At 37.1% G+C, this 15,598-nt stretch overlaps 1 protein-coding gene and 1 long non-coding RNA gene across 4 annotated transcripts in view; one reads left to right on the top strand and one right to left on the bottom strand.

The window, feature by feature from the left end:
* LOC129737335 (uncharacterized) overlaps positions 1–15,598 on the bottom strand; it is a 182,852-nt gene that overhangs the window by 125,283 nt on the left and 41,971 nt on the right. The window lies entirely within an intron of this gene.
* Positions 1–15,598, top strand: part of BEAN1 (brain expressed associated with NEDD4 1) — a 63,589-nt gene that overhangs the window by 10,118 nt on the left and 37,873 nt on the right. For both annotated transcript variants that reach the window (XM_055726425.1, XM_055726424.1), the window contains one exon: positions 5,700–5,834. In XM_055726425.1, the coding sequence (XP_055582400.1) occupies positions 5,700–5,834 (135 nt within the window). The remainder of the gene's footprint in view (positions 1–5,699; positions 5,835–15,598) is intronic.

Here is a 15,598-nt window from a genome sequence, read left to right as displayed (position 1 = left end):
TTAGCCATCTCCTTTTATTAGCACCGTTCAATATTTTGGGGTAAATGCTCCCCATTTATGATTATTTACAAGTTAGACTACTGAGGTACACGATGGCCATTTTCACTTTCCAAAGGCACACAGTATGCAGCCAAGTCATTGGCCCAAACAACTGGCAAAGGAGCACAAAACTTTTTTTAATAAAGTAGGTTATAGAAAGCCCAACACAGAAAAGAAGAAACTGGAGTTTTTAGAAATTTGTAAACCATGTTTCCTTGTTGTCATCTTAATGTACTGCTCTGAAACTTGCCTCTAAAAGGTGCGGTGATTAGGCAGCCTACTGTGTGATCCTCATTCCCTGTTCAGCAAACAAATGTAAAAACCCTGCGGACTTGAACAGACAATAAAAGCTCTGAATGACAAACTAACACTCCCGCTTTGTTGCAGGTACCATGTTGACAAGTAGCCAAACGATATCTAGTAATTTGGTATTGTAATTATAATGCTGCCTCAGAGACACATCAGGAGAGGAATGTGAATCCAAAGCGATTTCTGTTTTGGCCTGGAACTTGGTGCTAGAGAAAGAACACACATACGCTGCAAAGAGGAGCAACAAAGAATGGCTATTTGGGATTACTTTTATGCATCATTTGAAGAGTATGTTAAACTATGCTAATAATCACACTCCTCACACTAAACACATTCGTGGAATCAAATGTTCCTTTAGAAAGAATATGGGACATTCAATAACAGATTGAAAAAACAGTTAAAATGTATTCGTGCTATTGTTTGTGTGCTGGACTGTGTGCTGTATAGTACTTTCTTAGCATCAGTCCAATCAGAAACTGTCCCAATGTTCAAGGAGAGCACAAAAGCAGAATACCCCAACAAAGATTTTGTATATACAGACACTTTTAGAAAAGACTTTGCTTTTAGAACAGCACAATCCTAAATGGAAACATGAGTAGAAACTGTTCTTTTGCAACTCGGTCCTGTTAGCCAACCTGAAAGGTGTCTAGAAACCTGATAGTAGTCTAAAAGATAAAGAAAAGAAAAAAAAGAGAAGGAATAAAAGCTACGTTCAGAGCTTTCAGAGCTACTTCTCTGCTTCTGATTAAAAAAAAAAAGTTTCTACTGATGAAGGAAGCTGTAAATTGGAAATTTTCACAAAGCTGGAGACATAAGATCATACTTCAGGAGTGCTAGAGCATCTATAGAGGTAGAAAATAAGAAATTTTTCCCAGATTTTCAAACATAAAACTATGATTCCCAAATACAGCCAAGAACAGCATGGTAAAATGCAGGGCTAAAGGTATTAAGTATTAAGGTATAAAAGTATTAAGGTACCTTAATAGTATAGAAATGACATATTCTGTCTGTCCTCTGATTTAAGGTTACTGTAAATTCCTTTAGTTGCCGTCAACGCAACTAAGGAACTGAGGGGCACAAGAGGTCACCAGACAGATAAGAATCTGTCTTCCTTAAATTGTGTTTTGCACAGTATTCTGTGTCATGCTCATCTAACTCATACAAGCACAACACAGCATTAAGCATCAAACTAGCATGTGCCATGTGTTGCTTATTCTCTCATCCTTTTGCCAAGCTCAAAGAGTTACTAAATCATCCCTGTGTCACTGGAGGCTCCTTCACCATGACTATCTTCCCACAGCTGGCTACAAAGGTTTCAAAGCCAAGCTGCAAGCAAGAACGAGGAATAAGTTTTTGATAAAGTGCAAAGGGTTACGCTGCAGAGAGTAGTCCCTGCTGGTGGATGATATCAGGGCATTATCAGACTCAGTGGTTGATGCAAGAAGTGCGTACCCACTTTAACAGATATATATAACTCAAAGGTCATTTGAATTAAAAAAAAAAAAGTGATATTGCCAACATAGGAAAATACAAATTTGGATAATATACAGTAGCTCTAAACTATCACATGTAGTTTAATGGTGCAGGTTAATTTTCAACTTGTGGATTAATTTTATGCATCACATTTTCATAATATTGCATCTTAACCTAAATTTGATATGATCATTTTGATATTCTTAAATTACTAATTTTCACTTCATAAATCCATTCAAAGGCATGCTGATTTAGAATACAAACCTTGAAAACAATCAACATACCATTGCATGGCACACTCGGGTTGGGAACAGGTGGGCTTAGAACTGGGAAGTGTTTCTCTGAAACAGACTTTATTAGCTCCCTGGCATCTGCAGAAAAAAACTGTTTTCAAATAAATTTTACTTCAGGGTAAAACACACTTTAAAGACAAAACACTTTGTGCTAATCTCTATTGAGATAGAAACATAATCTTGGAAAGTAATGCATCTTGTCACAAATGAAACTATCTGTCTCAAAAGAATTTTCATTGCATAGAATTTAAACATTGTTATTTGTTCAGTCAGTACCAAACTGAATCTGATGCCTACTTCTGTCTCTGCCTCCTGCATGACTATAGGCCTGTGCCTCAGTTTCTTCCTCAAAAAAACATTTACATATTTTCAGTCTTCGTGGGTTTCTTGGTTATTTTGCAGCTCACCTTGAGAACAGATGAAAGATTTGTATCATCAGGATTCACAAAAGACAATTTACTTTCACTACACCTGGGAAAATTTCCCAGGAAATACAGCTTTATGGGATAGGTTTGCACACCCCCTTTTTTTTAACCATCATTGTCCCCCACTGCTTTTCAGTCAAAAAAAAAAATTGGATCTGCCCATATAATTTCTTACAGCTTGCAATCTTAATGGTTCTCCCTAAAGATAATAAAACATCGCAATGGTTTTCTAGCATTTTCATAAAAATAAAATAAAAATAAAGTGACTTAGTAGTTCAACAACAACTAGCAGAAACAGAAAGCATATTATTACTTTCTGGACAAGAAAGAAGAGGCATTTAAGTGACCTTTGAAGTAGAGCCAGTAAAGCGGTGAAAAGTAAAACAGGAATTTTATTTTGCAGGAACTGTAGAAAACTTTCTTCTATCCAAAAAGTAGTGAAATCGTAGCCAGTGATAGGGAATTGGTTTGAGCTAGTAAAAACAGGAACAGTGAACAGAAAGAAAGGGTGTAGACTGGAGCAAGTCCAAAGATGTTTAAAATAATTAGGGCAACTTCAAACTACATTCCAAACTAAACAGACTTTATGGAAGATACAAGTAAGTGAGATGCATGCCAGGACCACTGATTCCAATAAATTTGCTAATATATTATTTTTTGCTTTTGCATAATTTTCTTCCAGTCAATTATGTTTTGATATTTGCAATGACTCTGTAACCAGTCTAAAGTTAACAAAAGTTGTTCCCCATTTACACAATGACTACATCTGGTACCACAAAGTAATTATTGCTTAACTGCTTCTTCTGTAATATTTTAACTCAAAAAAACCCCCACCACCAAACCAAAACTAACAAACAACAACAACAACAAAAAGTCATCGGACCAGAATCCCCACAACTTTAAGCACTGGGAATTCTATGCCATTTTACCCCAAAATTGTCTGAGATGCCTACCAGAAATACAGTAGTCATTTGGGAAATGTACTGCAAGTTGTTCTGAAAGTATAAATTGACATGATCTGATTATTGGCTTCTAGACTGCAGAGCTGACAGGTACAAGCGTACAATCATAAGATTTACTTTAACAGAATGTTGTCAGTGCTGGTGGTATTTATTAATGCATTTGGGGGTACTGACATCTTCTACTGGAGCAGCTATGTGCAGAATTGGAAACCATGAACAATTACTCCAAACTGCACGATTTCATAGCTACGAAGGACAACAAAATGGTTTCAAATTAAAAATACCAGCTGAAACCAGGACAACTGGAGAGCAAACAAAAATGTGATGTAGCAGAACTGCCTGTCTTCTGTTGGGTACCAATTTGCACACCACACTAGCCTTTCAAGGCCTAGTATTTTTCAAGTTGGGCTTGAACTTCTATTTGCCTGTATTTGTAATGTTTTAGATTGTTCACATAAAGTAACCTGAACACTCTAGAGTAACAGCTCTAACACTCTAATGAAATTTAAAGCTGAATTCCAGAGTCTTTCTGCACAAAGGTCTTCCTTGCCAAACTTTAAATCTTTTTATTTTGTTACTAATGAACTACTTTTTGTCTGTTTTACTTCTTTCTCTTTCTCATTATTGGAAGGCCCTACAAAACCATGCAACCAAATTATGTCAGTGTATCCATTTGCACACTCAGATGCACTTGGCAGAATAGGGTTTCCTTTTATCTACCATCAAAACAAGACCAGTTTCAATAGCACTACTGATGAAATGTGGAAAAAAAATTTATAAAATAATCCCATCTTTGAATAATGTAGGAGGTTTTTTCCCCTCTTTTCCTAGGTAGCTTTCTGACTTCCTGATCCCCATGAATTTGTTTGTTCCTTACAGTATGTTAAAAGATTTTTAACCTAACAAACTGAAATACATTTATATAACAAGTTCTTTTTCAATTATTTGCTGTGTGTTTTAGATGGTATGGTTGCTAATTGGCATTCCGTGGGATATTTTGTATTGTGCAGTTAATGTGTCCAAAAAAAAAAGTCAAGATATAATCTTCCTTGCATAAAGATTCCCCAACTCCTTTTAAAATTTTGTATTATGCAGCTGCTGTTTGAATGCTTATGGACATCAAACAAAACAGCTGTTTTGAGTAGCCAGTGAAAGCTAAACACCTGTTGCTTGCTGGCATTGCATTTGCAGTGACCATGCTCTCCCCAGGCGTACCCGCATCACTGCTGCACTAGGAAGGGTGATCCTGTTCAGATTTAAGAAGTGATGACACTCCCAACCAGCACTCTCATTTCTTGTGCAAATATGTTTTGCACAGAAGCACGGCCTGAAACCCTACTTTTCTTGTTACAGGGCTTAGACTGGTATCATCTCTCCTTTGAGAGTTGGAAATTCCTGTTCATGCATGTGTGTATGCATAAAGATAAAAGAAACCACAGTACACTATCAAAAGGCAAGATAAAAATTACTCCTTTTCCTTCTTTCTAGGCAGAGATGTGTGATTCAGTTTTTTACTCAGCCCCCAAGAATCAACAGTAGGCCTGGGAAGCATCTTCAATCTTTCAACTGAGGAGCTAGTCAAAGATTTGGCTTCATGCAGAGCTGCAGACCCTACTGTATAGGATTTAATGTCTCTGCAAACCCAATCTAAGTTCATGTCTCCATAAATTTACCCAAGGCTTTACTAAGACGATTCAAAAAATCCTTCCCCGCTCTATCAGACTGAGTTCCTACCCTTAATTGTCAAACTGAAAAGGGATTGTGAGTTATACTTACAGCTAAGAAGCCCTTAATCCAGTCCTTCAGGTTTATGCAAGATAGCAGATCTCTTTTTTCCCCCTCATTTATCCACTTTGTGTGTTAAGCTGGGGCAAAGGTGGATTATTTGGGTTTGGATGTTAAAGCATGTAAGTCAGTAGGCTAGGTGCCTCAGAGACATGGTACCCTTGTAATTTCTTTGGTATGCTTCACCTAGACCTCATCTGTCTCAAACACTATTTAAATGATCAGCAACAGCAGTATAGGAAATATTTGTCTGAGTCTGAGACCCTTTTCACACCTGACAAAGAGGAAAGAGTGTTATGATCCACACAGGGCTTTCAAAAGCAGAAAGATTGACTTTCAGGAGACTGTGGCTTTGTTGCTTAGGATGGAGTTGCTTGTTACACAAATTTATCTGTTGTTTCTCCTCCTTTCAGATGAACAGCACATTCTGCCTTGTAAGAAAGAAGAACTACAGTGTGGTGACGGACTCTGTCTCTTAAACTGGCTGCGCTGTCACTATAAGAAGGACTGTGGCAGAGACTACATGTCCATCAAATTAACATGCTCAAGTGAGTTACCCTTCACTTTCCTAAGTCATGACACAACATCCTACTAATGTGAACGCATTTGCTCACCAAATTGGTAGCAATATACAGTTCTAAACATTAGATTTGATCTGGCTTTGCTGTTGCAAGGATATGGATATTTAGAGGTTTATTTATTCATATGTCTAAATCATTTATAGTGCATGCTGATTTCAAGTAGAATGGTAGACAAATACTAGCAGTAGTGGGAATGGAAGATTTGGTCGAGTTCAAAATGCATTAATCTAATGTATTGTGAAGACTGCTGCTCTGGATAGCCAGTTGAGGTGCAAGAAGAAAGAAAAGAAAAGGAAAAAAAAGCCTCAAAGGCAGTCACCATTGGTGGAAACAACTAGACACTGGCAGCTCTGTGGAGCAGCACTGCTGGCCAGGCCCACTCCATTTGCAAATGTTAATGTGAATACACAAACAAACTTCCAGCCAATTGCAACAATATTTGGGCAGGGGAGAGGTAAGATTTACTGTCATGTCAGAGATACCTAGTGTGTTTAAAAGAGACTTAGGGCAACTTTTGTAAACAGTGCAGAGAGTTTTAGCCATTTGGGTTTAGAACCAGATTTGTTGCAAATAAGTTGAAAGGTGAGTTGGAGGAGCTCTGATGAAAAGTGTGCTGTAATCTCAGCAAACTTGGTGATGTAGCCATCTCAGCTTTTTCTGTTCCTACTTTTAGCTTGAAATGCACAAGTAAACGTAACGAGCAACAGTTTTAACTCTTGGAACCTTCCTTGTAACATACCCGTTTTGTAACTAGCAACATCTAAGAGGATAAATTACTTTCAGACCTCTATTCTACATGATACAAATAGAAGGTATCACATACTGCTGTCGCTAATTACTTGCCAGAAATATTTGCAGACTTGGCCGTTTTAGTCAACACATCATTGTACACAGGAGAACATAGTAGCAATTCTGCAAAAAGACCAGAAGTTAGAACAGAGAGACAGATTGAGAGCTACTGGCAATACACTTCAGATGAAAGTAAACAAATGAGTTTTAGGAGTGAGCCTAGTATGCTCCATCCTCTAATTTCATGGAGGCAAGATAGAGCTAATCCAAAGTAAAACCCTCTGAAACATGCACAGTGTAGAGAGCAGGTGTCAACACCATTTAGTCTCCAGATCCGTGCTTGTCACAACCCGCTACCTGCTTTACAGTGGAGTTCCAGCACTCATGCAACACAAGCACTCTACAGAATTGATCATAGTCCATTAAGTAGAGCAGGATTCAGGTCAGATCCATGGAGCATGAAAGCTTATGAGTTTATAATGGAGAATTCAGAAGGGCTACAGTTAACATGCATGGGAGGACATACAAAACCTGAATTTAGGCAAGACCTCAGGTTCTTATGCTCTTAATTCCTAATCTAATCAGCAGATATTAGAACTAGGCATGTGGTTTGCTTTTTTCGCTGAGAAAACATATTAAGTGTGGTTGTGGAAGATTTAATGGAAACACATCAGTTTTGATGGTCTTGCATCTTGCCTGTATCACATGAAAACCTTTCGCCAGCTTACATTGCACAGAAGTATATGTTATTTTCTGCCCTTCTATAAAGTGCATAAACTAAGTAGTGAGTGGCAACAAGCTCTTTTTAATATATGTAAATATGTATTTTTTCTAAATGCAAAGCTGTCATTCAGTGCTAATAAGAAAAAAATACAATGACAACTGAGTAAAATAGAGTCAAATAGTCACAGATTTGCTTTGAACATGTTACAGTAGTTAAGAGCTCAAAAACACAAACCCAACATATCATTTGCAGTAGTTACAGAAGCACACACAAATCAGAAATTGCCTAAAGGAAAAATTCATTATTTTTCCTTGGAAAGACTGATTTGTTCTTCACAGATGAAGCTGAGAGCAGAGTGTCATCCAGCAAGACACTAACACCTGTCACTTTATATATACTTCACAGACAGAGAAATGTTTCAGACGAGTGCCGAAGCACCTTTATCATGTGCTGGTTTTGCTGAACAGCAGCAAGACCTGTTAGAAGATCAGTACCAACAGAAAATCTACACAGAATGACTATGCAATTAGATCAGGTGTACCATTTCCTTCAGTCTCATACTGTCCAGAATAGCACTGCTACCTAGTAATAAAGCACAAGGCAGTGACAGAGCTAGATGGAGTTCAAAAGCTGACAGATTTCCATAGGCAGTTAGCATTCACATCAGGAAGTCACATCTGAACATGCAGCTAAATAAGCACATGAAAAAAGTACTTGTATATAAAAAAATAATCCTTTTCTGACTAATCTATAGGTAACGTATAATATATATATCAGGCTGTGTGTATTTATAAAAATAGATATGTATCATCTTTATTCTTTTTCTTTCTATATATGTGCACAATAGAGGCACTCCACATGAGTTACTTCTTGTTCTTATTTCTAACTTTCTGCTTTTGTGATACTAACATCTAAACATTTAGCCCATAGGTTAGAAAACAGTTTCATTCATTCAGTCTGTTTCATCCTAATACATTTTAGAATTTCTTGGAAGGATCCAAGAACCTGTGGTGCCCACTGAAGGCAATAGTCATTTAAAGCACTACACCCTTGAGCCATAAAGCATGAATCAAAATATCAGGCTTTTAGATATTAGTTACCATTATTCTTTCTCATCTTAAATGTGTTACTTTTAACTTTACAGTTTATGCGTTTCCATTCAGTATTTTAATTTTATTTTGGCCAAGAAAAATTCATCTATTTCATATGAAACCCACACATAATAAAAAGAACAGGTACCGAGAAGGAAGTGTAGTTCGCTTATTGCATGCTCTTTTATTAAAGCACTAGTAAGAAACATCTTTAAAGCTTATCTCAATCATACAACCTATCCAATGATTACCTTGTGTGTCCTTGGACAATTTGTCATGCTGTTTAAGGAAGCTGATTAAAAATGCAAATAGATCTATCAAATGAGAATGTTGTTTTCTTCTTTTGATGTTTTCAAGAGACATAGGGACTGTCACTTTTTATTTTATATATATATATAAATAGTACAAATTTACTTTCACATTATTATTTCAACAACCTGAAAACCTTTTGGTAAGTGGCATTAAGTCACTTAAACTTGTTTTTTTAACAACAGGTAAGTGCAGTGTACTACAGCACTACAGCTATCAAACTGTCGCTAATAAAAAATGTATGGCCATCATCTCCCCACATATGTTTAGAGGCCACATCTGCATTCCCCCACACTCATGCACACAAATTCCCAGTGAAAATTTTGACCTTCTGCTAAATTTCTGTTTCTTCAAGGACAAAAACTGACAAAATATTTTCTGAGTCAAAATGCTGGTAGTCACCAGCGTCATCGCTACTCTGTGTATTTATGAATGCATATTACTAGCATGCAATAGAGCCTGCTACTACTTGTAGTTGTGATGAAATGGGAAAGGAGCTGTTGACTGGGCTTTTTTTTTTAACCCAAACAAAAGCTATAGTCCAAATTTCTGCCGTGCAATATGGTACTCCTAGACTAAAAATGCCTCAGTGAATGCTAAGCAGATGTTTTGAAATTGTTTTCCATTGGGGTGGAAGTTTGGAATTGTCATGATAAATCATAATGCAAAACTAGTATACAGACAGGTTAAAATTTCCATTTTCATCATGTTACAAATTAGTAATTTCAGCATAAAAAATAAGAAAATAAAGTTATATTCCACCTTTTGAGCTGTCTGTGAAAACAGCCCTTGTCAAAGTTATTCTTAGCTATGGAAACTGAAAATCGTGACATGCTGGAATTTAAATCCCTTTCTATTGCTTAAAGTAAGTTGTTGGAGTAGTGTTTTTATCATCAATGATTTTATGCTTACAGCCTGAAATTATGCAGAGGGCAGTGAAAAGCTTAAGCACGCAGCATTAAATGTTATTAAGATTTGAGAGGATCTTCCACGGTGTACAGTTCTTCATCTAGCATTTGTGTGTATCCTGGGAGCTGTAGATCAGCTCTTGCCTGCAAGTCAAGCTCTGTCAGTTAAAGACTGTGCCATCACAGTTGCTCACCTCCATCTACTAGGAATCATCCTCATAAACCAGTTGATGGAGCACTTAAAATGAGTACTCCCTAATCTGGTGACAACACCAGCTAGGAAGGATAGGTTTATATTTAAATAGGGGGGTTGGATCAGCTCCTCAGATTTTGTCAGCAGCTGGTTAGGAAATTGTCTGTGAGCCTCAAGAATTAGAGGGAGAATAACCCTTGGCAAAAGGAGAAAAACTGTCACAGAGAAGAGGGTAGTATCTTCACAAGCATCTGTTCTGATTGAAGCATAGCTTGTTGAAGCTTGACCCTGAGAAAGTAAGCCCGAGATTACTTCCTGAGCCTAAAATTCCCGAGTAGGAGGTCCCCATTATACTATAGAGAGAGCAAAGTGTCCATAAGTGCCGTTCAGATCACAATCCTTGCTTCTCATGGAAGGACTGAACATACAAGCATATACCACTGCACTCAACAACAAGCAGATTAACCCTCTGAACCCTGCTCACAAGACTGTTTTCCATGTAATTAGCAAAGCGCTTTTGTGATACGATCAATTCATTACATCACCAAGCGGCTGGTGATACTGTCACATAGTGCGCAGAGTTCTATTTCTTAAATTCATTATATGGAATATTTATCAAAGTCCAAAAAGAATTTCAATATTGATAACATGCTTTACTGTGTTACTTCGTTTTACTCTTTTTATTTTAATTTTGTTCCGCTTCCTTCCCCCACCTCTGGCCTTCTAAAAACCCAACATACCTTTTAGTAAAGCTGAAACAGCAGTAATAGTACTGTTTCTATATGACAATTAGTGAATACACAACACATAAACTATAAAGAAAACACATATCTTTTGGAACCATCTTGAAAAACCTGTACAATACTATTACTTTCAACCATACATCAACACGCATCAAACTAGAAAAAGAGAACCTTTTCAGGATCTTCTGAAAACCAGTACAGTTCACTCCCCAGTAAACACCTACAGTCAGGACTTAGGTACTTAGTTGTTTCTACTCACAGGCAAGTCTGTCATCAGCTTTTGAAACTGCAGAATAGGACTACAGCTATACAGGGATTCCCAGGGAAGCTGATCACATGCAATTTTATTTGGCAAAGCTGGAATAAAACAGCAATTCAGTCTCAGCTATCAACTCGTATAATAGAACAGTCACCTAGAAGAACTGGGATAAAATACAGCCACCAAAGTAAAAGGAAGGGATGTCTTTCCTATTGCCCCAAGGAAATTATCCCATCAATCTGAAAAGTTGTCAATCGTTCCTATCAACACTAGAGCCCTTAAAAATGCATCACAGAAGCATGGTGGTACTTAGGTTTAAACTCTTAGCTCTGACGTGAATATTCAGGCCTTTAAACAAACACGCAACTTCAGATTACAGAATCCAAAAGCATGGAAGGTTGTGCTTTGTGCAGGTTTAAAAACAAAAAGCTTTTCCATAGTATACCCATTAGAAGTTTATTTGTCCAACAGTTTTCTTTTTCGGTCTGAGAAAGCCTTTTTTCTTTACACAGAGAAATAAATGGCCAAATTCCTCAGTCTGTTATATGTGCTCACTGTGCATGTACATTCACTGCTGGGGATTTTGGATGTGTCATTAGCTAAGGAAAATGTGCAAGATCTACTTCTTAAACACTGGCATTACATCAACCGCAGAAGCAGACTAATGACAGAGTGAAAGGGAAATGACTTTCAAATCACCTCCTGCCCACTGTGTCATTATGGCCTGACCTAATAGTCTGGATTCACGTACTTAGGCGTTGGGAGGGAATAAAGTGAGAACCTTTTGTTCTAGTATGTCTAAAATCAGATACAGTAGCGTCTGTAATGGGGGCTCCTTCTACCAGTAACCACTACCATGTGGTCTCAGTAGTCATTTAGAGTGAGATTGCTTTGTATCAACTATGCAGGTAAGCAGGATCTCAGAAATGGGAAGGGCAAAGGAAAAAGAGATGTTAAGAAAGGAGTTCAGAAATAAATACCTAGGAAAGGGGGAAAAGCAAAACTGACAGTTCTTTCTCAACTGTATTACAGCAGTTTTACTGCCATGTAGCTCCCTGAAATCTCTTGTGGCTTACCGCTGTAAGACACAAATGAGGCCATGGTATTTTAAGGATATCCAGCACTGTTGTGGACAGTCCAGTCACACTGGAACTGTTGACGTTATTATTTGTCCAGTTACGACCAAATGGCAGAGACATTCCACTTTTCCTATTTGAGATGGTGAGAAAGATTCCAGAGGGGTTACACACAGAATAGTAGTTATAGAGGAAAGATGGGCTATAGAATTTTAAGCATCCTTTCAGACAGGAAAAGCTTTGCAGCTAGCCACAGTAGTGAATTTTTAAGGGAAGGGAAGGGGAGAGAAGGGGAGGGGAGGGAATCAGGAGAATCTTGGGTCCTCAGAATCAACATCCACAGTACCTACTGAGAGTAACAGTGGTGAGTGATGCTATATTCCAGGAGAGATGTCCATCATATGTTGAGCATCCTGCTACAAGATGGAAAACACCCATGCTGTCACCACTAACCATGGTCTAGTTGTGGCAGGAAAAGCCTCAACAAGTGGTGGAGCAAACCAGAAAAATGTGGGATAAGTTATTTTGAGAGGAAGGAATCTTTGTTGTTCTGTAGCACCTTGCACATCCAGTTTCCTAACCATGGTTTCTAGGCGTTATAGTAACATAAGTAAAGAATATCAGTACCAGTCAGTGTGTTGAGCCATAGCTCCAATATTCCTAAAATGTCATTTATGGCATCACAGTAATCGACAAGCTACGTGTGTGCATTCATAGAGATGATTCTTACACAACCAACCGTATATGCTTACCAACAGATGATGTGTGCATACACATACACAAAGCTCTGTAAAAGAGATGCTTTAACTCAGAAAGAAAAAATAAACTAGGCATTAATTTCATATTACAGAGTTATAAGTCCCCACAATTAAGTTATTTTTTACCCTCCACAGTTATCTTGGCTTTCAGAGACAAAATAGTTACTACCTTAGCTTACTCTGAGAGCTTAATTTTAGCATCTAAGAAACAAAACACTGGCATAAAAGTATGTCTTTTAATGTGCACCTACCATGAAATTCGGCCTAATGGGAAAGAATATGAACTATTTAACGTGTATTTGAAGAATGAATATATTTGCCTATTCCTTCCTGTATCAATCAACCAGAATCACCACATGAAAACATGCATTCTTGTATCTTTCTTCTTCTCTCTTTCTTCCCCTTCCTTGGGCTCCCTTTTCTTAACTTGACTGGCAGTGATTTTTCACTGTTAAATCCTCTTGAATCAGAAGTAGAACCACCGCTAAGTCTTAACAAAGGCATTGTACTACACGTACTCAAGGAAAACTGCCCTGACAAGCAATGCAGGGATTTGTTCCAGTTGAGAAAACAAGCTAGTATTTCCCTTGCTGTAAAAGGAAATCAAATCTATAATCTTTGCTCAAGGGTTAACCATACATTTCTCAGAAAATACACCTAGCAAAATAGTGTTGACCTGTAGCACTTAAGATGTTCTTGCCTTCACCTACTTTTTCCACTCCTCTAGCCAACCATTTAGCATAGAAGCTTCCATGCACGCAAAGAATTTAGCTGTCTTTTAGTATCTCAAATTACCTATGTGCTTAGGGTTTTTTTTAAGGCTGTATCTAGAGACTTTCCTGAAACTATGAGAAAGTAGTATTAAAGGCTAAAATCCTGCTTCAGATTTAAACATACATTTTCATGGGAGCCAAAAAATCTGCCCCACTGAAGCCAAACATAGTCATAACCTGTGCAATCATTGTTCCCATTTCCAAAAGTTACATGACTGGAGTCTTTTGTACCAAAGAAATTGTCTTTTATGTCACTTGATACTTCTTTTTTTATTATTGAAGTAATTAAACACTACATAAAAACTTAAAGTAACTCTGTCATAAAGACTTTACGTAAGGCTCATTTTAAAAGGAGCCAGGTTTATGTTTGTTCTAAAAGCTGCACCTACACAGATAACCCCACACATTGCTTTTCTATTAAGTACCACAGGCCATTTGGATTAATAATCTCCATCACTCTCTATGCAGCTTTATATAAAATCATGTAAGTAGTCCTGCCTATGGAAAGCTGTATCTAGATAATCCTGCCTAGAGTCAGCCAGGATGGTTAACATAATTTTGTCACGAGACAGTTGAAGGAAGTATGTTTGAATACTCTCCAGACTTTGATTGGGGACAGTTCTTGTCAGAAAAGCAGATTTCAAGGGAGGCATGGTACTGCTATTTAAACAACTATTAGATTAACATAACATCGCTTGAGATAATAGAGTGACAACAGTCACTCTATTTTAACCTAATGAATGCATTCTTTTGTTTCCATTGGTTCCAATTCCATAAAATGTCCTTTTAAAGTTATTCTAACTGAAGAAAAGGAATTTGTCATTTCACAATCTCCTTGCAAATTTGTATTCAGGCTTCTCCTAGTCCTTGCAAACAGTTTCAGAGAAGGTATAAAGAACCTCTCAGTACAGGTTTACATACTCTAGCTTTCCAGTGGAGACAGGCAGGTACTCAGGAAGGTGACTTGATAGAGGTTCAGCCTGCCCTGTAGATGCATCCAGTCTTTTCTAACTGCCCAAATGGTAGACCTAGAAAGTAGTGATTCGTAAAATAAGCTCCAAAGTGAAATTCCAAAAGTGGGTGAATAGTTGCCCTTAATCTGTGCGATACTGTTATGTACCACTGAAATAGATATGAAACCTAGTTTTAGTGATCTGAAGGAAACACAAATGGAAGGCATGTTGGAGGCACTGTCTTTACAGGAAAGAACTCCGAAATCAAGAGACCCAGTCTGTCCTGTATCTGTCAATTTCTTCCCAAAAAATCATTTCATCTTCCGTTAACTTCACTACTTCTCCTAGCAAATGTGCATAACTACATTTGTCAGCTTTGAATATTGCAGTAATATAGGAATCCTAGCACTCTTATGAAGCAACAGAATTATATTCCTTATATTCAGGAATATCTTTATATTATATTTATGTTATATATTATATATATTACATATTATATAATATATTATATATATTATATCATATTTATATTATATAATAGCTTCTCTATTAGGAACAACACTTCAGCATCCCAAAAATAGATAAAGAGAGGGGGGAAGGAAAAAAAACCACCTGTCTGTATCTTATTCAGGGGCACATTAGTAAATCAGTTCTTACAATCTTGCTGACTAATTCAGGCTTCTTAAGACATCAAATTGTTCATTGTAATGATAATTTAAACAATCTTTGTCATGCAATTAAGTTCTGAATTCAATGCTACTTGTTACTCTTATTTCTTCTTTCTTTGTTTACTTAAAAGATGATGCTTTGGCCTCCAGTTTCATTTCATGAATGCTCCAAAGAACTGAAATCTCTTTCTGTTTTATTATGAAAATTTAGATTGTTGCAGAAATTACTATCTACTCTTTCCCTATTACAACAATATGCAGCCTTCTGCATACAAAAATGCTTTTGCTGGACTTGTTTATAAATTTAACGTGCTACCTTAGTCTGGGTTACCAAAACTAATGACAACAATATCCTCTTCTCTTACAACTTTTATTCATCCTTTCTAAGGATTAATTTGAAAGACTGCTTCTTACAGTGTTGTTGTGTTTATTTAGCATATTTTTCTCTTATTTGCTGACATTAAATTTTATTTAATGCATATTGTAT

This window comes from Falco cherrug, chromosome 14, assembly GCF_023634085.1.
Source record: "Falco cherrug isolate bFalChe1 chromosome 14, bFalChe1.pri, whole genome shotgun sequence".
NCBI classification, from domain to species: Eukaryota; Metazoa; Chordata; class Aves; order Falconiformes; family Falconidae; genus Falco; species Falco cherrug.
This window is presented reverse-complemented; position numbering and strand designations above follow the sequence as displayed.